Source organism: Brienomyrus brachyistius, chromosome 9, assembly GCF_023856365.1.
Source record: "Brienomyrus brachyistius isolate T26 chromosome 9, BBRACH_0.4, whole genome shotgun sequence".
NCBI lineage: Eukaryota > Metazoa > Chordata > Actinopteri > Osteoglossiformes > Mormyridae > Brienomyrus > Brienomyrus brachyistius.
The window spans coordinates 12,430,832-12,454,729 of NC_064541.1; the positions used below are offsets into that span (position 1 = coordinate 12,430,832).

Here is a 23,898-nt window from a genome sequence, read left to right on the forward strand (position 1 = left end):
TGATATGTGACAACAAACATGTGCTAATATACAATATTACATTAGGCTGGCCAAAGAATCCGCGTTTGCTCCAGCAGTCACTTTCTCCGGCTTTACAGGATATTTGAGCAAAGGAGGCGGGGAGTTTAGGAATAAGGCAGGAAGGAGTGAGAACAAAACCCGAAGAGGAATGTGGCTGAAAGGGGCTGAATGAGGCAGCCCGGCCGGTTGGGGGTTACGTTACAGCGTAGACGCACCGGAGGTAAGCCGAGATGCACACGGGGTCATTTTCGCAGCTCGGCGGAAGCTGGACGTTATTTTAACAGACCATCGGGCACTTCTTGGCCTTAAAGGGGCGAGTTTACTAACTTTTCAGCCAGGAGTCAACAGGCGACTTGCGGGACTACAGCGCGCCCCAGCCGGCCGAAGTGGAGCACGGAAGAGGCGCGGGATTGTGGACTAAATCTAAATGGTTATTGCTAATTTAACATATAACTTATGTTTGCGGGTAATACCCTCACTCGATACATATTTAACAGGCTTTAATTTCAAGCGTGCGCCTAACCATAACTTTGCCGTGAAGGTGACGTTTTTAACCATTTCTGGTGTATACGGAAAAGGCTCGTCCTGCAGCGTCTCTTTTCCTAAACCACATTCCCTTAAGCCTTTTATCATTAACCGCTGTCCATGTTAATCGCATCTGCTTTTCTTATTCATTTGAGTTTTGTTTGGATCAGCTGGTATAGATCCTAAACTTATATCACCTGTATATATCTGTAAAAATGATGATTTCCAGTAGCTGAATACAAATACCGTAGGATGAATACGGATAGGATAAAAGCGATCTACCCATTATTAATGATTATGAATTATGTATATTTTACTTTGCCGAAATCCCGTTTTCAGGCCCTACTCGCGCGTGTAATTCCGTTTTCCGTGCTGAAATCAGACTCCCAAACAGTTGCGCAAACAGACGCTTTAAGCCTGTGAGGACAGGCTGCGTGTAACTTTGTTATCGGTATTTCGGGCCGCTTTCGGCCGTCGCTGTAACTGCGTGTGTTTCCGTTTGTTGCTGTGCGACTGAACCCCGTCCTTCATGCCATCTGAAATTATATATATATATATATATATATATATATATATATATATATATATATATATATATATATATATATATATATATATATATATATTATATGTGTGTGTGTATACAAATCTTGAAAGTTGTACCGCTGTTGTGTGTGTGTGTGTGTGTTAGGCGAAATACCCCCCTGAGCTGTCTATCCATCTGCCGACTGCTTATCCTGCTCAGGATGCCAGTCCATCACATACACGTTTATAGGCGCCAGTTATAACATGTGAGATCAATAGCGGAGCCAGAAATCATAGCCTGGGTGGGTTTTTACTAAGACCAAATGAACAAAAAATAATTTAAATCCCGCTCAACAGCGCCAGGGTCACCCCGAGCTGCCGGTGTGAGATGGGCGAACATGCGAAGTCCAGCCACAAAGAGCAGAGACAAGTGTCAAACCCCAAGTCCGCAGCTGTGACGCTTCCTCGTTAATCGCTGAGCCATCGGGCTGCCCATCTGACTTACATTATAATAAAATAAGGGCACAGAAGAGCACAAGGAAATGTAATAACATAAATATCATCATATAATCCGTGTGATAAAGCTGTCGCTTTTATCCTGTCCTGATTTCTTTATGGAATTACTAGCAATAACATTTTATTATAACAAAATTGTTAGTGCACCTGGTGAAGAATTATACTGATTTAAGCTCCGTACCTCATTTTGTCTTGGCAATGAATTTAATTGTAATAGTGCCATGTTCATTAAGTGGTCTGTTGATTTGTAGGCTATTTGACTGTCCTACCATCATCAAAACTCTTCCCGAGACCTGATCTGCAACCATATGGGTTCATGTGCTCAACTGCTGCAATTTATTTAGAATTTATAAAATCAGTGTTATGTAATAATGAGTGTTTCACCTTCTTCCAGGTCGCAGAGACTTGACTGAGTGGAGGGGAGGGGAAGGGTCAGACATCTGAGTCCTGGGGGCGGGGGGACTACGGTCAGCTTCGGCAGGGCAGAAATGGCGGCGTATCACGTGGAATGTGAGTGAGTTGCCTGGCCAGGTGCCCCCGCCACGATCGCTCGCCCCCGATTCCCCCCCTGCCTTTCTCCTCTGGCTGCGGGGATGATGAGACCCCACCCAGCTCCGCTGTCCCTGCTTCTGGGACTACTGCTCCCCATCCATGTTCTTGCTCACAGCTACTTCACATGTGAGCCGATCAGGGTGCCCCGCTGCCTGGACATGGCCTACAACATGACCTTCTTCCCTAACATGATGGAGCACTACGACCAGGACACCGCCTTCATCAGGATGGAGGTCAGTTCTTCCACCTGACGAATTTGCTCTTCTGACTTGCCTGACAGTCAAAAGAAAAATGTTAATCCCAGAGTGACAGAGAGATCCTGCTGTGAACTTTACTCTTTGCAGCTAAAATCCACTCTGGTCTCAGAATAAATTCATTAGATCAATAAATATTCTTCTTGCAAACAACAGCAGCAAGAAAACTAGCAGTAATGCGAGCATAAGGTTCAATAAGATCTTGAGATGTTTGCTTCTCCTTATAAGGGGGTTTCCCATGTGATTCCCATGTTCCAAAGGCTGTGATGTGACTTGGCGTCTCTTGCAAACGCGGCCTGCTTGCCGGCTGTGTGGCTCCCAGCAAAGAAGCTCAAAGTCCACAAAGGAAAATTTAATCCAAGAAAATGCCCTCTTGGGAATCATTTCTTTTCCATATTTGTTGCACGTTTCCCATTACAGTAACAAATGCCCCCCCCACTCACCCTTGTGCTAAATAAAATGCTGCACTAATCTGTCATCTTTTACACCGGGGGTGGGTGGGTTATTACTCTGTCTCCACATTTATATCATAAACAGGCACCTGGGATTGATTAACCAGCTAAAGTAATGCTTAAGTTACATGCCTACTGTTCAGGAGAGCTGGAGTTTTCTGATATCGAAGCATTAAAGAACTCTGCAGCATCTGATGGCCACTGTACGGTTTATATGTTCCGTTCGTTTTGTAGTGGTACAGTAGTGACCCTCTCCCCACCACCTCTGCCTATCAGTGGTCTCTGTGGTCGTTTATCGTGTGACGTTCCAGTGCAGAGTCAATATTTAAGCAGTAAATTCTTTGTGGCTTACATCACAGTCTGAAGGTGGGAGTGCCTTTGTATCATTTTTGGGTGGTTTACATGGGGGTTGTCTGGTGTCTGATGTGTAGGGCTTCACCTTTCAGAGCTGCCCTAGTCCTTTTTTGTGTTGTTATTGTGCTGGGCTTTTTTTGAGGGGGTGGGGTGGGGGGTCACCCAGCTGCACACAAAGGCTTCCCAGCATTCCTGGTGACGAGGCCCCACTCTGGGTGCCTTTAATCAGCACTGTGCCATTTGGCTGTTATTTCCAGCGGGTTCCATTGCTCAGCAACAAGTGTGAACAGCTAAAAAAAGTGAGTTTTAAGAGGCTTGTGAGGAAGCCCGTCCTCATCCTGTGCCGGAGACATTCCTGTCGCTCTCATGGTCACACTTGGCTTTTGACCCGCTACCCTTGGCAACAGATTTCACTTAGAGTTGCGGGTGGTGTTTGATATTCCGGGTAAACGAGCCGTTATGAATAGAACGGTAATGGAGTCCATGAACTTGCTATGTATGCTTGCATTTTACATGCTTGGGAACAATGCTGAGTTGTTGGCTGTTAAGATCAGCAACATCAGTTTCTTTCTTTGTCACATGGAGAAGGTTCTGGAATATACAGTAGTAGGAACGGCATGGGTAAAACACACAGTAACATAACCACTTCAATAGATTTAATGCTTTCGTGTTTTTGTTGTTGAAATTTGAGCGTATCAAAGAGTCTCACTGAACAAGCCTATTCTGGGCATCAAGCGTCTTGCCTTTAGGTTTTCCGTAAACGTCCTTAACCCGAAGCACTGGAAATGCAGTCGGCAGGTGAAGAAATGCTGTTCGTCCTTGTTATCTTGGCCAGGGTGTGTAATTTCAGTTTTTTAAATGTACTTTTAATTATGCTTAGAGAAGCTAACTATCCTTTCAAAAGATGTGGTTAGGAGCTCTGAAGCAAATGTCGTTGGCTGTTGGGAGAGACTTCTATAACGAGCACGATTTTTTGTAAATGCTACGTTGCCATGGCAGCAGACAAGTCCTCTGCACAAAAAGTTGGTTTGTGGAAAGGCTAGGTGTCATATGAAGCCCCCCCCCAGGTATTTAGTGTAAGAGTGTACTGTAGCCTTACACCCCCCAAGGTTGGGGGTTTGGGTCTAGGGCCTGCCCTGTGTGTGTGTGTGTGTGTGTGTGTGTGTGTCTGTGTGTCTGTCTGTCTGTCTGTCTGCCTGCCTGCCTGCCTGCGTGAGTGATTATTGGTTGCCGATTTTTGTAATTATTACTTTGTGGGGATCAGATTTCCACTGCGGGTAGGGGCTAGTGGGCCCCCTGCACCACTGCTCCGACTTGACAGGCTTGCACGTGCATGTGTGACGTTAATATCGACAAGGCATTTATTGGGCATGCAGTTGTCACTTCTCAACAATCGTGATAGTCTGCTGCCTTCACCAATCAGTTCCGCTAATACATTTTCACTCGGTCATAGGAAACCAAACTTGGCAAGCTTTGTGATTTTTTAATGATGGTTCCTTTTCAGAATTATCTAGTACTTCTTAAAGTCTAAAGTTTCCCACCACTGCTTGTGCGTGAGCCCTGCATTCACCCTCCAAGGCAGTCATAATCATTCACATCCTTGCTGTTGGTCTCACGCATAAATTGTATTGCGTGTTTGTGAGAAATTAAATAAGTGGAAAAGGAGAAAAGTGAACAGGAACTGGCCATAAGACATTTAGTCTTCTGCTATCTGGAAATATTGAGCAGAAGCAACTGATTCGTGGCAACTGGCTCTGCTTTGTGTGCTGGCACAACTTAAGGCACCACTAACATATTTGTATACATACAGTTCTGTTTGGCTGTGTAGTCAACTTTCAACTCCTAAATAATTGCTAAAACCTCAAATATGGCGACGTGAACTTTCAGCCCCAACACACAATAGTCATAAAAAGTAATTAATATTTATTGGTTATTTGCAGGATGGTGAACACTGTCGCCTCGCACCGCTCGGACTTGGGTGTGACCAGCGGTTTCAGAAGATCGCATTATACGCATTTTCATTGCAGTCAAGCTGCGGTGATATTTATGTTCTGCTTTGCAATACTGACATACTGCATTGTCATTCACTTTTAATGTGAAGGGCTTCTAAGCGAATGATGCGTTGCCACTTAATTTGGACCCTAATCCTCTACGCGCCACCTTCTTTCTGCTATATTAGCCGAGTAATCAAAGTAAAATTGTAATCGATACTTTTTAATAATCCAGTAATCGAGTTTAATGGAGTAATCTGTATGGTTGTTATAGTTCGCATTAGGGTTGTGTCCATAAAAATGAATGAAGAGTCCTCATAAATATATGAGTAGATGGAGCGTTTGTCTGTGAGCGTGTGTAGTTGATGCCCAGGGGTGTTCCTCCTTGGGTCTTCTGATTTCTGGAAATGTTGTAACCCTGACCCGAGGCTGAGCAACTCTGGAAATGAATGAATGAATGAATGAATGAATGAATGAATGGTTTTGATTTTTTTTTTCTTTTTATCCAGGTACTAAAAGCTCTCTGTTGAAAAATGTGCACATTACAATCTATAAAAAGGGTGGAAGATAAGTTGTGGGAATTGACTCTCATATCACTTGCTTTGGAATCATCTAATTGCAGGGTTTTATCACTGAGCACTGAAGACCTCTTTGTTCTGCATCAGGGAACCTTTACTTGGGTACGGTGGGGTTTTGGTGGGGGGGGCTGGGCAAGCTAGACTGCTGCTAAATGGCCTCCTACTTGCTTGGACTCAAAGCTCATCTGTGACCTGCATTTCGTTCCCACAAATGTGCCCCTTTCCTGTGGGCGCCTTGAATTTGGTGTGGTGATGTAACGAAACATTCATTCAGTGTTGGGGGGGCTGGGGGGGCTAGAGACCACCGCCGTGGCAGAACAGCAATTGGTATGTGAGCTGGTTTGTCCCCTGCGTTCAGCTCTGGGGTGCTGGGTTTGTGGGCAGGTGGGAGCAAAGAAAATAAGCATGGCGTATGTGAATAGTTTACTTGTTAGCATGGCTCTGCTTCAGAGTTTGGCTGGGGGGGGGGACTTTCAGAACTAAGGTAAGACTCCTTAGGGCCTGCGATTGGTTCGTGAAGGTGGAGTGAAATTTCAACTCGATTAATACTGAGCAATACCTTAATGTCACATCTGCAATTTATAAAAATGAATCAGTCCTCAACAGTTTCAGTGTTCTAGTTCAGATCCTTCTAGAATTCAGCATGGTCTATATAAGCAGATGATTCGATGCTCTCTAACACAGCATTTCATGAAATGAACAGACCAAGGGGGTTTTCCGCCAAGTCATGATCGTCCAATAAGCGTTTTAGGTAGGGTGCATTCCTATTGGACAATCATTAGGGTTTAGGTAAGGAGCATTCCTATTCGACAATCATTAGGGTTCAGGTAAGGAGCATTCCTATTCGACATTCATGACTTCTAGCTTAAGTGAACCCAGCTAACTGGGATATTCTGCTTCGTGGAACATCCCCTGATCGACATGGACTGTAGGGTTAGCTGTTGGAAGAAGAATAGATGTTCTTACTACAAACAACTTAAATATCGACAGTGAAATATTAAGTCTGGCAGCAATGGCTAAATCAAAGACCAAGCTGGTAAAATGTTTATTTTGTCAGTATTTACTTAATGCTTTAAAATGATTTCTGCAGGTTTGTTTCTCCGAACTGTATAAATATTCAAACTTGGCGTTCCTCCAAGGCTGAATGATTTAACTCCTCAAACTGACTCCAACCAGTTCCTCTGTAATCTATGTTAATGTCAGAAAGTCGAGCAGTAAGATTACTGCTTTTGCTAGTTGATCAGTTTTTTTGTCCCCCTTTGTCCTCTGTGAAACATCCTCTGCCTTCCCTAATGCTTCCGTAACTCCACGATTGTCCCTGTCTGTTTCTAAGAGGCCTTGCAGTAATTTCCTGATTGCTCCCCTTCTTCCCACACCCCTTCCAGTCCTGGTCTGCCCTTCCGTTTCTTCTGCTCATACAGTCTGTGAAAGGAACCTTTTGTTGGAGATCGCCGCGTGTTCCTGGCCTGAGAATGCTTTGGTTTTTCAACCAAGTCATGTGACAGGAAATGAATTTGGGTATATTTTTGGATGCCATGTGACCTGGTAACTGACCTGTGTTACTTTGTTGTCAGGAGAATAAAAAACTGCCGGCTTTCCATAAATAATATGTCTTGGATAGAGGTGTCAGCTAATTAAAATGATGATAATGTGCTGTGGTTACTACTTTGACAGCACAAGTCTCAGCAAACGGATTAAATCTGACTGCTGCGAATTTCTCTCTCTGTTTTGCAGCCGTTCATGCCCCTGGTCAACCTCCAGTGCTCCCCGAATGTGCACCACTTCCTCTGTCAGGCCTTTGTTCCGGCCTGCATTGAGCCCAACAAAGTGCTGGCTCCCTGCCGTGCGTTATGTAAGACGGTGCACGCTGACTGCCACAAGGACATGGCCATGTTCGACCTCGCCTGGCCCCCAGAACTGCAGTGTGACAGGTAGGCGTGGCCATAACCTGTGGGCGGGGTCTTGTTCCTCCATGCCAGTGTGTGCTCGGCCATCCTGAAGATATCACTTCTTACAACACTCTTGATGGTTGGCTAATGTGAGCTTTTGCAGCAAATTATTGCTCATTGGTAACGAACACCGTTGGTTGCCGTCATGTTTGTTGTCCAGAATGCCTGAATTCATTTGTCGGAATCATTGTATTCTGCAGGCTAGATGAGTGCAGTACTTCTGATGATTCAGCCCCTCCCCCTGCAAAGCATGCAACCACAGCAAAGACCTCTGCATCAGTGAGAAGGGATCTCGGCTTCTGGTGCCCATTGCCTCTCAAGACCCTGCCTGGACTCGGCTCCTCCTTCCTTGGGGCAAAGGACTGTGCGCCGCCTTGCGCCAACATGTACCTCAAGCCGAACGAGGTCGAATTCGCCAAGAACTTCATCGGCGTTCTGTCTGTCGTCTGTCTATGTGCCACGCTCTTCACCTTCCTCACCTTCCTCATAGACGTCAAGCGCTTCCGCTATCCGGAGCGTCCCATCATATTCTACGCCGTCTGTTATAGTTTTGTGTCACTCATCTACTTTGTGGGCTTTCTGCTGGGCAACAACACGGCCTGCAATCGGGCGACCGTCCCAGGCGCTGTGGAGACCGTGGTGCTCGGCTCACAAAACAAGGGCTGCACGTTGCTGTTCATGCTGCTCTACTTCTTCTCCACTGCCGGCACCGTCTGGTGGGTCATCCTCACCATCACCTGGTTCTTGGCGGCGGGGCCCAAGTGGAGCTGTGAGGCTATCGAGAAGAAGGCTGTGTGGTTCCACTCGACGGCTTGGGGGGTGCCTGGGGCGCTGACTGTCATGCTTTTGGCGCTGAACAAGGTGGAGGGAGACAGCATCAGTGGGGTGTGCTTCGTGGGCCTCTATGACCTGCACGCCCTGCGTTACTTTGTTCTGGCTCCACTCTGCGTGGGTGTGGCTGTGGGTTTGTCTTTCCTCCTGGCTGGCATCATCTCTCTCAACAACGTGCGGCAGGTCATCCAGCACGACGAGCGCAACCAGGGAAAGTTGAAAAAGTTCATGATCCGCATCGGCGTATTCAGCGGCCTGTACCTGCTGCCGCTGGTTGTCCTGCTGGGGTGTTATGTCTATGAGCAAGCCCACCGTGGGACGTGGGAGAACACCTGGATCAATGACCGCTGTCAGGAGTACAGTATCCCTTGCTCCTACAAGGTAAGGCTCGTCACACCGAGGCGGCCTAATTGTGATTATTCCGTAGTCATCTTAATTCCTGTATACATCTCGAAGGACCTTGATCTTCCAAGTAGGGGTTCACTGGTATGATGTATACTGTGATTAAAAAATATGAAATAGTTACACTATTAGAGCTGTTCTACGGTTTGTAATGTCACTTTAATCTCCTTGGTACACAAAGTGGCACGTGATGTCATCTACTATGAACTTGCACAAGACGTATTTCATGCGCCCTAAACAGGTTAATAAGAATTAAATGTTAATGTTAATAAATGACAAAAACGCATAGGAAATTTTTATTAATTGAGTATTAAGGGATGGTTGTGAGAGTTGGGGGTTAATGTGATGTATGGAATAATGTGATTTGGGTCCATAGTTCTCGTAGAGTGAATTTTCCGTACCAGTGCAGCCCGGCTTCCAAGCTTCTGCGCGAATGTCATGCATGGTCCAAAGAGCTTCATTAACATCATCTTCTCCATTCAGAAAAAGGAACTGGATCGACCAAACCTGTCCCTGTTCCTAATAAAGTATCTGATGACGCTGGTGGTTGGGATATCGGCTGTGTTTTGGGTCGGCAGCAAGAAGACCTGCTCTGAATGGGCTTTCTTCTTCAACAGGACTCACAAGAAGGAGTGAGTGCAGTGCCTTTGGGGTGACATCGTGTTTGTTTAACTGCGCAGGGAGCTCCTCGCCGAGCTGTCTGAGGGGACACTGCGCCCCACATACTTTACCGTCTTTGTGGGAGCAGGCAGCTCTTCTGCGTCTTTTATGGAAGATAGCAGATGATTAAATTCTCTTAAAATATGTTGAGCAGAAGAAGGCTTCAATTTAGTGAGGCTGTCTGTTATATATATGGCTAAACTTAGATTATCTTTGGAAGCGTCGCAACATTTTTTTTCTCCCTCCTCCCTGCCATGAACCTCAGTCCCATCAGCGAGAGTCGCAGAGTTCTGCAGGAGTCCTGCGAGTTCTTCCTGAAGCACAACAGCAGGGTCCAGCACAAGAAGAAGCAGTACAAGCACAGCTCCCACAAGCTTAAGGTCATCTCCAAGTCCATGGGCACCAGCACGGGAGCAGCCACCGCCTTGGGGGATGGTCCGGGCCGAACTTCCACCTCCGGGGACGTCCAGGGCACCTCTGAGGCCTCTCCCGTGGAGCTGGTGGAGTCTAGAGCCGCGAGCCGAGGGCCCAAGTCTGAGGGGAAAGAGATGGCTGGGGGGGGGAGGCGCAGCAAAGGCGGGAGCTCCGGAAAGGTCAGCAGCCACTCTGACAGTTTCCAGAGGGTCCCAGATGGAAGGTAACTCATCATTGTCTTATTGATGCAGGGGTTAAGGGACTAAATTAGCAGACACTACAAGAACCTAATTTTAAACAAACTAAGACAAACTATCCCGTTCATTCAGGTACTTCTGAGTCTGAATAACCTCCATCAGCAGGTTACATTTGTAAAGACCCTTTCTCTTGCTCTTTGAGGACGACGTCATGTGATGCTGAGAGTAAGCAGGTGACCAGCGGCCAGCTCCTCAACCCCGCCCACCATGACGGCTTGAAAGGCTCCGCCTCAGTTCCGGCCCCCCTGGAATCTAAGGAACTCAACGAGAGAGACAACAGCTGCTCCAACGCCTGAGGCTGGAGCTGTCTGCAATGCCCTCGCTTAGCCAGAAGGGGGCACTCCTCCTAGCTGAAAAGGGACTTGGCGACCAGACCTCTGAAAGGAGACTACCTTGTGAGCCTGTCTGAGTCATAGGTCACTTGCAGTAGTTCATCATGTGGTCGTCATAAAGCTGAAGTATCCTTCACGTGGTTTTAAGGAGAGCTGTAGCATGTCTGCGATGGTAAACCAGTATCATGAGGGATTCTAGGAATGAATTAAGAATTGATTTCAAAAACCACTTGAGTGATATTTGGATGATGTGGCAACACTGGAATCTAGTCTGTACACTGTTTTGGTGGGATGTGAGCACAGATGGGTGAAAAGCACAATGGTTTCAGACTACTTTGTAACATTAAATTCATGGGTAACAATATGGCCACCCTGTGTCATGTCGGAAACCAAGCAGACATTATTTTACTTTACATCGCGTTTGTTAGGCAATTGAATATTCCAAACGAGGCCATATCTGTTTGTATCTTTTGCATGCTGAATGTTTTCCACGACTTTTCTCTAATTAATTCTTTGGATATTATGCTTTGCTGGTATATATGTACATTACAGTATGTACCTGTGGTTATATTTTATCCAGATATATGTGTAGTTATCCTCAGTATTATTGTGTATGGTGATATATTTAAATGTATCGTTAGTGTCTTTGTGCAATTTTCATTTTAAATCATACTTGGTATGTACAAGGACACCCGGAAAACAAAATTTTTCATCAATATTAATGTATGTTTGATTTCCTTCGCACCACGACACAATCCTGTGTTTTTATAGTAACACTTTAAAATTTTGACCCCTATCTGATGATCCAGACGCATAATGGAAAAAATACATTTAAATGATTAACGGTTCCAAAATTCTGAAGCTGCTGCTAGTGGCTAACATGGTATCCATTATGTCTTAAGAAATGGGGTCGTATCTCCTACTTTAAAAATACTTTGTGTTTAATTATGCCTCCTCTTTGTGGCCACAAATACAGGTAGGGGAATATCAACGAGTATGTCTAAACCCACAAATACAGGTAGGGGAATATCAACAAGTATGTCTAGGTCTACCATTGTGGCATTAAGCTGCATTAAGGCAGAAGAAAAATTATCATCGTATCTAGAAAGAAGCCATGATTTAAATGTAATTACCAAAGCATAAATGGGTGTGAGGTGTCCGAAACATGTTTTGGAACAGTCAGAGGCGTTTCTGTTTTCATCAAAAATGACATTTGATGTTATATTTGTTGCTGAACGTTTATTCAGAGTAGTATTCTACAACAAAGGTTTTTTTTATTTAGTGTTTTTCTGTGGTAATCTTGTTTTTTTTTTTGTGATCTGCATTTATGTTTTTGACTTTTCATTTGAGGTGTTTTGCTATGAAATGCTTCTTTGTCGGGGCAGGTGGAGAGACTATGGATAAATAAGCTGAGGAATGTGCCGTTTTATCCAAAAGGGAATTAAAATCACAGCGAATGGAGAATTTAAAGAAAGAGGTGGGCTTTTCTATGTCTATAGAGTTCATGCCACAACAGAAGGTATACAAAGAAAAAATAGGCTTGGTGTGTGACTTATTTTCTGATGACAAATTGATTGTGTTGGTTTCTCAAGGAAACAGAAAGCACCAAAAATGTCACTTTTATAGAATTTAAGCAATTTTTGTTCCTGACAGTGTGTGAATTAATGGATCCTGATGTGGGTTTTCAAAACCCACATGTTGTCTGCAAATGCATGCTAGTAATTTCCTGCACCTTCATCTATTTCTGTGTGTTGCTCACAAAAGGCTGACGGAGGGATTGATTGATCAGAGATGGTTGGCAGTGTTTCCATTTGGAGGGAATATCGCCTACCGAATTTTTATAAATTTTTTTATTTTTTTCCCTCCCCTGAGAAATCAAGGCCTTATTACTTGTGACGCTGTCTTTACCTGCCACTTCCTTTGGCTGTTGTGGGGATGATATTTCCCCTTAATGTGTATCTTTGGTTCTCCTGATGCTATTGGGTTGGTTTTAATGGTAACTCAAAAAAAAAACGTGCAAACAGAAATCGCCCTTTCAAACTCTCAATTACTTTTTTTTTATTTTATTTTGAATTAAGTGCTTCTAGTGTATTGGGTTTTTTGAACAACATTTCAACTGTTACATATTTGAATAATAGTCTTTACCTCTAATAAACATCTTTGAAATTTAACCTTGTTTACAGTACGTTGCTTATTGATGTCACTAATCTGAAATCACTGAAGCATGTTTGTTATATTTTTCAATATCTCTGTGCTTTAACATTATTAGCCTTATGTGCCGCTTGGTTTTTGTCTTAAGAGACTTGCATTACCTGCTTATTCTGATGAACAGGTTACAGGAGCACTTATCGCTAAGTTTCCCGAGCTGCGAAATGCCTCTTGAATTGACTTGTGACCTTCTGAGCCCTTGATCTGTACCGCTTCTTTGAAAAAGCTGAACCGCTGTGTAATCATTATGTGCATTTGGCCAATATAAGACACCCGAGATTTCAACTCTTTGGTATCTTTTTAAATGACTAATTGTTTTTGTTTTACGAACATCCAAGACGCAAAAGCTTTCTTTCTGCTTAGCTCGGTGCCCCCTAAACAGATCGTGTCCTAGGCGATAGTAGGAAGGGAGATACAGACTATATACGTGTACAGCTGTGTTAAGTCGCTTTGAACAGGAACGCAGTGTCTTCTGCTTCTGTCTTAATTTTGAAAGGCTTTAAGTCAATGACGCTGTGAGACAGCTGCAGTGACGATGCTGTAAAACGATATATTGTGTGACTCACACTTTATTACATGCTTCCAGACCTGGGAGATGCCGGCTTTCCCTACGGCACGATTTCACTCTTATATTACATTGCCAGTACAGTTCAGCTTTAATCTCTGGGACAAACTAGAATCTGTATTATATTGAATTTCATTTGTTGTATTTATTTATATCAGTCCATTGCTTAAGGGCACCTTTGCCTCAATCGGACAGGGTGGATTTTGGAGTGGGTAACTTTTCGAGGTCTTTTGCAGCAGATTCCTAAATTCCCAAGGGCTTCTTTGGTGCTGGAGGTTGTGGTGGAGGAGGGGGCGGCCGGTCCCTCAGAAACGCACGTTTGCGCAGCAGACCGAACGCATTTCATGCTGCCAAGGTCTGTCCAGGGCACTAAACACGTCTGAAAAGCAGCACCGTGAAACTGCAGTGGCTGCTGCATGAATATGGTTTCCTTGCCGGCTCGACTGCTGCTTCTCAGCGGGTTGATCCTGCCTCTCTGCGGGACGGAGAAGACTCGACAGCGTGGGCTCCGCCAGAGGGATGCTGAGATCGGGGAAAGAGTAAGATTTCTTTTTATTCTAATACTTGATCACTCGTTTCAATTACAGAAACATAGTTTTCTGCTGCTTTTCTATTACAATGATGCATTACGAAAATATACCGAGGGACAATCAACTGAACGATCATATAACTTTATGCAGGATGTTGTCGAATGGACTGGTTGTGACTTAACTTTTAGTCATTTTGCGTTTTTGCACTTCATGATATTGGGCGAATAAAATATATTCATATTACTCTTGAAATAACAATACGAAGATGTTTTAAGATTTCTTTAAACATTCTCCCTGTCTCCCTGTTTATCATACAAAGTCCGCTTTTTCATGCTTCAAAGACCAAGAATTAACAGGAAAAAAAACGATTCTTAGTGGTTTGACACTAATCCGTAATACCTTTGCAGCACGCTGGGGCGTTTCGGCGTGGAACTACAGAGTGCGGGGAAATGTTGTGGCATATCAAAAACTTGTTTTAATTTTTATTTGACATTGCCACAAAAGGAAATCTGGACCTGAAAATAAATGCTTGACATTATGTAAAGTAGAAGTTAGTAATTTCATGTGTATGCGTTCAAAGTAATCCGGGCGCCGCAAAGGGGGGGAAGATAGGACGGGGGGTGTATTACAAAATTGAAAAAAAATTGGATTGGTCTGGGTTGGGGGTCCGGTATGATACGCTTTCACGGGGCCCAAAATCTCAGCACCACCCAAAGTGATATGCGGTTCTGCAAACCCTTATTTAAACGCACTGGGAGCGACACAGACAGCCTGTATCTGTAGTTTACCAGGGAGCGTCTGCAGAATGTCCCTGTAGGAGACTGGGGGCGCTGTGTGCGCGTTACCGCTACAAGACGCCTTCTGGTGCTTTGCTAGGTGTAATTTCCACTTAGGTTTGAATTTTTGTATTCACAGACTTAGAGGTACTTCTGTAGGATCCTCTGTGACTGAACAGCACTGTGAGCGGTGTGTGTGTGTGTGTGTGTGTGTGTGCCCTGCCATGGCTTGGCGCCTCACCTCGGGCTGTTCTCGGCCTCTGCGATAGGTTCTGGTCCACCCGCGATCTCGAATAGGAAAAATGTTAACAGAAAACGGATGGATGAAAATGAAATGGTACTTCTAATAGCACCCCCCCCCCAAAAAAAATAAAAATAAAAAATGGCATCCATAACAAACAGTCAGATTTTCAACAGTCTGTGCGATCTCTTCAGAAGGAGGAGCTGTGCTTATTTATTCCCATTTCAATCAAATTCCATTTTTCGGGTCCCCACAAAGACCTGTGAATGCAATCAAAAAAGTAAAAATGCCAAAAGTCTCATATTTAGTTTGGCTACTTATGGTTAAGATTAGGGCTGGGTAGGGGTTAAGGTCGTCATATTATAACTAGTTTCCCCAAGGAAATGAATGGAGAGTCAGTCTCCACAAAGATATAATTACAAACCTGTGTGTGTGGGTAAAAGTCCATAAAGGAACATTCTGGATGTTACTTCAAATTTAGCGTAACCCAAAAGAATACGTTAGTAATCCTTTAAACCCAAGTTTGCACAAAATGTTACTCTTGCAACACGGGAGCTAAATCTGTCTTTAAGCACAGGTGGCACTTTGACAACATGGGGAAACCGCACACAATAGAGACCAAATTGACGCTTATATGCATGTTGTCTGTCTTCAAATATGTTTTGCTTCCAGACAAAACTTAGAGAGTTTGGAAAAAGAAGTGCGATTTAAGAATAATGTGGTCCGATCAGACAGCTGAGCTTTTTTCTCCTTCCTGTATTATACCTAAGTCTAGAAGAAAAGCCCTCTGTTTCTCCAACATCGCTTGCTGGACGTTGGTGCGGCGCCAGGAAAACCCCCCTCCCGCTCGCACAGCGGCCAGCCCTTTTCCTAGAGAGCCGTTGGGGGGAGGCGCACCTCCACGCTTGCCTTCGGTACGCGGCAATGGAGGCGGACGTCATTTCTGTCTGAGATCGATCTGGTTTCGCTGGAACGTAAACTCAATGAAACCATAATGCAATTAGACTGAATGTGAAGACCAGGAAGTTCCAGCGGCATCTACAAAGTACAACTATATATTATGTTATTTATTATAATATATATTCCCGTTGACCATCATTGCAGTTCCCTTTGAATTCTACGCCCATCTGCTTTTTGGATTGCTATTCTGGGCATCATTTCTAAAGGCTTCTTGGGTGATTCATGTATCATCATTGGAATATTGACGAATTAAGTGTAGTCTGGCTTGTAGCTGTAACTTAAAAAAAAACTAAAAAAAACCAGTACAACAATATAACGTGCTAAATGTGCTGCAGAACTGAAAACTTTTGCAATGGCCCTTGGTTCGCAATGTGACAAGGAACCAACTATACTTACACTCCTAACTCCGAACAGTCCTGGTATTCTGTATGGCAATAACAGACCAGGCTTCTTGGCGAAACCAAGTCGTCGTCTAGACAGCAGAAACCCAGGCGCAATAATCTTGTACTTAACTGTTAATATAACGTGGCCTGGTGCTGGTTCCCTCTTATATGAAAACGTTGGCATCTAAAAATAGCCTTGGAATTACTAAATCGCTGTGTTCCTCGCACCCGTTTCAAAGTCTTCGGCAGTTATCCCAGTGCCGCTGGCTTTTCCCCTTTTGTCCGAGCAGTCAGACGTGCTCTACCGTCTGCCGCCACAGAACCTTCCAGACAAGCGGGTCATTGTGTGTGTGTGTGGCACCTACAGCCCAACACAGAGAAGAGGGGGCTTTGTATTCTGTATTCATTGTCTTCCTAAAGGGTACAGGATATGTTCCCCTTCAGGGATTTGAGTGGCGTTTTTTTTTTTTGCTGTTCTGTGCAATTTCACAGTCATCATGCAGCCCAGCTGTAGACTTCAGAATGTGGGTTTTTTAAAATTGCTTTTTCATGAATCCAAACAAGTTTGAATGTTGTTAATGGAATCTGTAGTGGGAAATTTGAAATGAAAGGTCAGGTTTTTGAACCAGACTAATCCTGTTGGTGTTATCGCCATGGAACAAGCGATGTGATGTTTCGCTGAGGAAGGCAGAGCTTCTCTTTTATTCCAGCATCTGTGTAAACAGTGACAAAGTGGAAGTGACTCACTCTGCAGAGTCATCTGGCAGTGGTCATAGGCGTGGGATGACTCAGCGTAAATCTCAGTGAGGGATTTTCAATCCGGACAGGAAAAGTGGTTGCGTCCTTAAAAAGCTATGGTCCATCGACACCCTTCATACTGGAGTTACTCTGGATAGTTAATCTAGTGGCCTGATCTGCGGCGACAGTTCAACACCCACAATGCACCAAATTATATTTTTTTCAGCATTAGTTTGTTCTTTTAATTCCCAGAATTAGTTGTGTCACTGACACTGAACTTGTGTGATTCTCTGTGAAGAAGAATCATGTGTCATTGCAGTAAATTTAAGCTGGTCTTGAATTTCCGCGGCAGGGACGCTTTCGCAATAAAGGGGCCGTATAGCTTTTTGAGCTGTACAGGGTAAAACCAATGGATTTTCCAGCACTGGTAGAGGTGGTATTGATTTGCACCATTAACAAACCCAGATGGTTCCATGACCAGGAGAAGAATTTGACTGCTGATGTCACTGTTGGGTCCACATTGAGTCACAACTGGGTGAACTTAGAAGCCTGATGTGGGAGATCCCCAGATCCACTTATCTCCCTGCTCCTACAGTACACCAGCTGCCTGCAGGGACCTCCAGGGATCCCGGGCCGTGAGGGGAACCCCGGCGTCAACGGCATTCCCGGCACACCTGGCATCCCGGGCCGCGACGGCCTGAAGGGTGCGAAGGGCGAGTGTGAGAGGGAGATCTTTGAGGAGCCTTGGAAGCCCAACTACAAACAGTGCGCCTGGAACTCGCTCAACTACGGGATCGACCTGGGCAAAATCACGGTGGGGCTAGGAGGAGAGCTTGGCGGCCGTTAAACACTACTGCAGTGTATGCATATATATACACACTGTACATTTTATATACATCACATGTAATAAATGTATGTTGTGTGTTTCTGTGGGTTAGGACTGGAAGGTTACCAGTTCAAATTCGGTAGCTGGTAGCATGATTTCACCATTAGGTTGTTGAGCAAGGCCCTTAATTAACCTCAGCTGCTGCAGCGACGCTGGCTGATCTGCTCTCTGATCCTCACTTGTACTTCGCTTTGGATAAAAGCATCTGCTAAATGAACAAATATAACTATTAAAAATATGCTATTCTGTTTAATAAACAGAATTACCTTTGAACCCAGATGTGATGTAGCGCATTTGGCTAGTAGCCTGATGATGTGCAGACTTTGGGTCATGTGACCGTCTCCTTAGCCACGCCCCCTTCCTTTATCTCCACCCCCCCAGGAATGCACGTTCACCAAGATGCGCTCGGACAGCTCGCTGAGGGTGCTCTTCAGCGGTTCCCTGCGGCTCAAGTGCAAGACGGCTTGCTGCCAGCGCTGGTACTTCACGTTTAACGGGGCCGAGTGCTCAGCGCCGCTACCCATAGAGTCCATCATTTACTTGGACCAGGGGAGCCCTGAACTCAACTCCACCATCAACATTCACCGCACCTCTGCAGGTGGGAGCAAACCTTTCCCCTGAGCACATTCCCCAAACTCCGCCCCCTCTCCCCTGAGCACATTCCCCAAACTCCGCCCCCCTCTCCCCTGAGCACATTCCCCAAACTCCGCTCCCCTCTCCCCTGAGCACATTCCCCAAACTCCGCCCCCCTCTCCCCTGAGTCCCAGAGAACATTCCCCAAACTCTGCCCCCCCTCAGTGTTTTAGAAAATGATCCAGTTCATTCAGATTTCAGTTAGGAAACAGACAAATTAAACCTGTAAAATGTGCATTTCTGTGGGTAATATGTAAATATTTAAGACACACTTTAATCTTGCTAATTAGTGGGATCTGATTCTAACATACTCAAGAACAATGATGGTGTAAATATTTAAGTTGTACTCGCATTTGCATTTAATTTTTTAGCTTACCTGATGCTTTCGTATGGTTTGTGCTTTGGATTTTGTGGGTCATTAATGTCTAATATACTGTGAAATGATTTCGTAGAGCCTGGATAGGTGTAACCACTGAGATTTGTGGCGTTTGTGTTAAGCCAAGTGTCATGTGACACACTGGTCCAATCAGAGCTCATGACACACAGTGCTGATGTCACATTCGCTGTTCTGTGTCCAGTGGAGGGCCTTTGCGATGGGATCCAGGCTGGCCTGGTGGATGTGGCCATTTGGGTCGGCACCTGTGCTGACTACCCACGTGGCGATGCCTCCACCGGCTGGAACTCCGTGTCCCGTGTCATCATCGAGGAGCTGCCCAAATGAGGGGCGACCCCCCATGAGAGATCCCCTGGAGGGAAGCGATCGGCGACCAGCCCCCCAGCCATTGCCAACCCGTGTGCTAGCATCGGTTCAGGAGTGGTGGAGCAAATCTGTCACTGGTGGGAAATTAGGCATTTTTTGTAAAGCTCAAATGTTGTAGGAAAAAAATCGTAGTTTTGAATTTGCAAATTTTAGCCTGGGCTATTTTATGTCCTGGAACATCAGATGCCAATATCACTTTTTATATATCAAAACATGCAAATAAAAATGACCTTTTTTTAAGAAATATATTTTACCCAGTCACATCAGTTCTTGTCAAATCACTTCATTTTTGTAATACATGATACAAACAGCTAAACTTCGCCATGTACTAAAAACACACTTACACAACCATAACCTGTTACCTCATTTTAAAGCACCGTATCCCGAAAAACGTTACTGAATATCATTTACCATGTAAAGGACCGTTAACTTTCATCTTAGCACAGGAGAATGAGAATATAGTTTTCTCAGATTACACATAGAATTTATTATATGTACAACTGCAGAATTCAAATCACAGTATTTCAAAAATATCAAAAGTGAAATAATCACAAACTTTACATGTAAAAAAAACTTTGTCCTGGACATTATTTTTTGCAGCATTTATTCTGGGAACAGGAAAATTGGAATTTAATTCCCGAGCATTCTCACGGTCGAGGGCTGTTTACCATTTAATTAAATGGTAGCATATCTTTGTGGCAGACGTGTGACCTGGTGAAGCTACACAGACAGAAGAGGGCAAAAGCAGGCTGGAGAGAAGTTGAATCTTATTCCCATTTTTTTGCACGCAAAAATACGACTTAACACTAACTTAACACCATCCCATCAAAATTCAGTAAATAAAAACAAACCAAAGAGACTTAGACCTCCACAAGCTTCACACAACTGGCCTGAAAGGGGTGGGGGTGTGGGGGGGTGGGGTACCCCAGTGAGTCAGATCTGCCTTCAGTTGTGGGCCGTCGAGATGTTCAGAGATTCTAATGATGTCTGATCCAGGGAGTGGCACTTCGTTTGGGAAAACCACATTATGCACATAAAAGTTTTTACGTTTCCTGACAAACAAACTAAAAATAAATTTGATTTCATTACTCATTAAAACTCGAGGGATGAGCTGAGAGATCGCTGAGCTTGATTTCACATTTTTATTTATTGTCTGTTATAACCAGACGTGGTTATAACATGCTTTCAGACGAAGGTTATTTACGGCTGTTCCGATCCGAGGCTGTTTTGGTGCTGTGCCAAGAAGTTGGAGAAGCTGGGGCTACAGGGCCTCGATAACCAACCACGCGCTGGGGAAATCCGTCAGGACTCTCGGGCATGGTGGAAATCCTCCCCCGAGTTTGTGTCTTCTGCTCATGCCTGCTGGTCCAGCAGGAGGTGGGACACGTTCTCATACACGACGAAGGTGATGCAGCATGCGGGGGTCACCCTCACCAGGTTGGCCAGCATGCCTTTGTAGAAGCCTCTCAGGCCCTCATTTCTGGCAGAGGAGACACGCGTCATGTGACACTTCAGCTCTACCATGTGACCATGTGAAAGTGAACGAGTGGATCTGCACATAAAGGATCTGCAGGAGGGCAGTCGTCACCTCCATGTCCTCCGAATGACGTCCACCGCTCCGCTGTACGTGGTGTGCTGATCCTGTAGCCGGGCTCGGACCACCTGGTATGGGTATGTAGTGGCGACGGCAAAGATTTTGGACAGGGCAGCCATGGAGAGATATTCTAATGGATTCTGTGGAGAAAGTAATTGCCGTGCTGCGATTCTCTGGGAAGCAAAGTAATTGGATTGAAAAGGTTCTTTCTGTTCTATTCTGCTCTTGTGGAGTCCAGTTGTGACCAGTAATTTTGTTTTTGCACAGGTCATATTTATGCTTGATGCAATGGAAACACTTTGTTGGGTTTCAAAGGATGTGCACACACAGGTTTGTAATTATGCCTTTGTGGGGACTGTCCATTCATGGGTATAACCCTAACCCAACCCTAAACTTAACTATGTCACCACCAAGTTTTACAGTCATAGACTTTTTATTAAACCGAATTACCTAATATGGAGACTTTAAAAATATCCCCATTGGAGAAAGATAACAGGTTTTCATCACATTGTGGGGAATTTGGTCCTCACAATGCTATAACTGCAAACACACACACACACACAAAGGTGCTGAAAACACAGTGAACTGTCCATTCAACACATTCGGTCTCACCAGTTTCGCTTCTGAAGCTCTGCTCCTGTACTTATTGTATCCCCTCTTCAGCTCCTCGTATGCCATGAACTGCAGTGCGCCATGGGACGTACCGAACAATCCGGGCACAAAACCCTGGAATCACACAGAATGGCACGTTACTGTTGAAACGCGCAACTTCCCATTTATTAAAAGTACTTCTGTTGCTGGTTTAACACTCTTTAAGCTCAAGACACCTTATGTCTTCAGGAAGCTCACTTATTTGGTTTTAAAGCGCCCCCTAGTGGTGAACTTCTAAAAATTCAACACTAAAGACTCACCAGACTGAAGACTCATGCCAAGCACTGTTCCTAATGTCTTTGGGTTGTAGCTTAACGACCAAGTAAAACAGAACCACAGCTCTAAAGAGTAGGGAATTCCGAGGGAGTCAGAGCAAGCTTTACCCTGTACAGTCCTGCTACACCCTCCTGTTGGTATATTTTCACCAAGGCATCCAGCATGCCTCTGTACTGCTTCCCAGAGTGGTCGGTGTTGTACTGTAGGACCAGGCGGGTTTTCGTTACCCAGATCGGGTTGGTCAGGCAGAGCGTCATTGCACCTGGAAGGAAAGTCTGGGCTGGTTAGAAGTGGAACAGCACATACTCAGATGGTGACAAACCCCCCATCCTCAGTCACCATTTCAAAAACACATTATTCGAGAATTGTAGAGGAGGTGGGTCCAGGCAACTAGAGGGGGATAAATAAATCTGATTGGTTGGCCCTACCTTCTTGAGCCACTTGACCCACCTCCTGTACAATCTGATTGGTTATTTCTCTGAACCAAGAATTTTTCATTCTGCCCTCAGAACATTTTTGTGTAAGTATACCTCCCATGAGTGAAAAGCACACCCCAAATTAAAGGCTGCCAGTGGTATATCCCACCCCCAACTGGAGCAGCTCATTTTGGGAACACAGACGTTATAATGAAGGGTCCAGATCATTCATTTCTCCCCTTCTGATGGACTCATGTTTCTGACTTGGATGGTCCAGCAGCCCAAACTTAATTCTACTACTTGAAGGATCAGTGACAGTCTGAGAAAGTAAAGATGTACAAACTGTGTCCAGTTTTGTTAATATTTTAATTTGGGTGTCTTTGAGTGCCAGAGAAATGGGTATTTTGACAATGTCTCCCTTTGTCTCGGTCCCTGAAAAAGTGGCAGAATACAAGCATCGGTACACTGATCCTGTATGACCAGAAAGGCTGCATGGAAACTGCAGATGTACCATGTTGCACAATGTGGATCAGAACCCCCTGGGAAGACAGAACACTGGGACACGTCCAGACAGCACCCACCTGCCTGAGCGGCTGCTATCAAGTGCTCCGAAGCCCTGAGTTCAGAGCGCCGTTCCTCCCGAGCGGCCGCCTTGATTGCATTATAGCTGCAGGGGGTGATGTAACACTTAGCCAGCCAAATTAAAAGCAAAGATATGTTTTATGTATACATTCACTTTGACACTTTATGCTTTTGTAGTTTTTGTGAGATTAATTAATGTTTTTACGATGAAAGCACTCTTCTTCATTAATTGGTGAAAATCTGAGTCGCACGTGTCAAGATACGCACAAGAAGAAGTACAGTCCCCAGGACGCTCCGGCGCCCCAGACGTTTGGAGTCACTCCTTGGTAGAGTCCCCTAAGTCCCTCCGCCCGCCAGATGCTCCGAATGCAGTGCAGCATTCCATTGTACTTGGGCCTCAGCTCCAGTCCATCGCTCACTGCACCCAGGGATGGGGGGTTAGTAGGTTACAGTTCGTTTACTAATGTAATTGATGTGTTACAAGTCTGGCTGCTATGCGACGCGCGTCCCGTGCATTTGGCCTCATCCAACCCGAAACTCACGAATACCTCCCTTCAGCTGTCCTACACATACATAATTTTGTCAGGAATTAAAATTGTTGCTCTGGTCACAAAACGATTGGGCTCTCCATAACACAGATTTATATTTAAACTATCAGTTTCAGACTGGGTCCATGATTACAACAATTAAGCGTCTTCCTAAATCTCCTTCTTGTCATCACCGAAAGCGGGAATAATACGTACCTGCAAATCGGATCTTGACCAGATCGAGGGGATGTAACACCATAGTGGAGATGACCCCTCCGCTCACACCCGCCACTAAATTTTCGTATCTGACATGAGAAAAGAAGCGCCGGAGTCTAGCTGTCACCGACACCGGAGTGCCTTCGCGTTCCGATGACACTGACAGCGGCGTCGGGGATCCCACAGGACTCATGTTCACTGATGGCAGATTAGTAACCGGACGCAGGGTTAACTGACATCTGAACTAGATGCCTTGTCCGACGAACATGTCCCCTACACACCCACGCTGCTGCTGTCCACTCACGTTCTACCTCTTCAAGCGCTTGTTCCAAAGTCGCGCGTT

The 23,898-nt window shown here is 45.0% G+C and overlaps 3 protein-coding genes across 5 annotated transcripts; 2 read left to right on the top strand and 1 right to left on the bottom strand.

Annotated features, from left to right (window-relative positions):
• The first annotated feature begins 117 nt into the window (after window positions 1–117).
• Window positions 118–12,784, top strand: LOC125749058 (frizzled-6-like). 3 transcript variants are annotated; one of them, XM_049025915.1, is made up of 8 exons: window positions 146–451; window positions 1,982–2,097; window positions 2,255–2,372; window positions 7,503–7,699; window positions 7,918–8,929; window positions 9,434–9,582; window positions 9,876–10,247; window positions 10,424–12,784. In XM_049025915.1, exons 3-8 carry the CDS (start codon window positions 2,298–2,300, stop codon window positions 10,575–10,577), a joined length of 1,959 nt encoding a protein of 652 aa, XP_048881872.1. In that variant the 5' UTR covers window positions 146–451; window positions 1,982–2,097; window positions 2,255–2,297; the 3' UTR covers window positions 10,578–12,784. The 3 variants fall into 3 exon arrangements, with proteins under 3 accessions (XP_048881870.1, XP_048881871.1, XP_048881872.1); XM_049025913.1 differs by having other exon boundaries at window positions 118–241; window positions 1,982–2,372; XM_049025914.1 differs by having other exon boundaries at window positions 145–451; window positions 1,982–2,372.
• Window positions 12,785–13,424: 640 nt separating this feature from the next.
• Window positions 13,425–19,547, top strand: LOC125749409 (collagen triple helix repeat-containing protein 1-like). Its single transcript, XM_049026663.1, has 4 exons — window positions 13,425–13,925; window positions 17,610–17,828; window positions 18,282–18,498; window positions 19,112–19,547. The coding sequence occupies exons 1-4, from the start codon at window positions 13,803–13,805 to the stop codon at window positions 19,252–19,254; spliced, it is 702 nt and encodes a 233-aa protein (XP_048882620.1). The 5' UTR covers window positions 13,425–13,802; the 3' UTR covers window positions 19,255–19,547.
• An 874-nt stretch (window positions 19,548–20,421) lies between these two features.
• LOC125749408 (mitochondrial folate transporter/carrier-like) lies at window positions 20,422–23,890 on the bottom strand. The gene is made up of 7 exons (XM_049026662.1): window positions 23,556–23,890; window positions 23,080–23,230; window positions 22,812–22,897; window positions 21,922–22,076; window positions 21,500–21,613; window positions 20,882–21,027; window positions 20,422–20,773 (listed from the first exon to the last, which is right to left on the bottom strand). Exons 1-7 carry the CDS (start codon window positions 23,746–23,748, stop codon window positions 20,647–20,649), a joined length of 972 nt encoding a protein of 323 aa, XP_048882619.1. The 5' UTR covers window positions 23,749–23,890; the 3' UTR covers window positions 20,422–20,646.
• Between the last annotated feature and the right edge of the window lie 8 nt (window positions 23,891–23,898).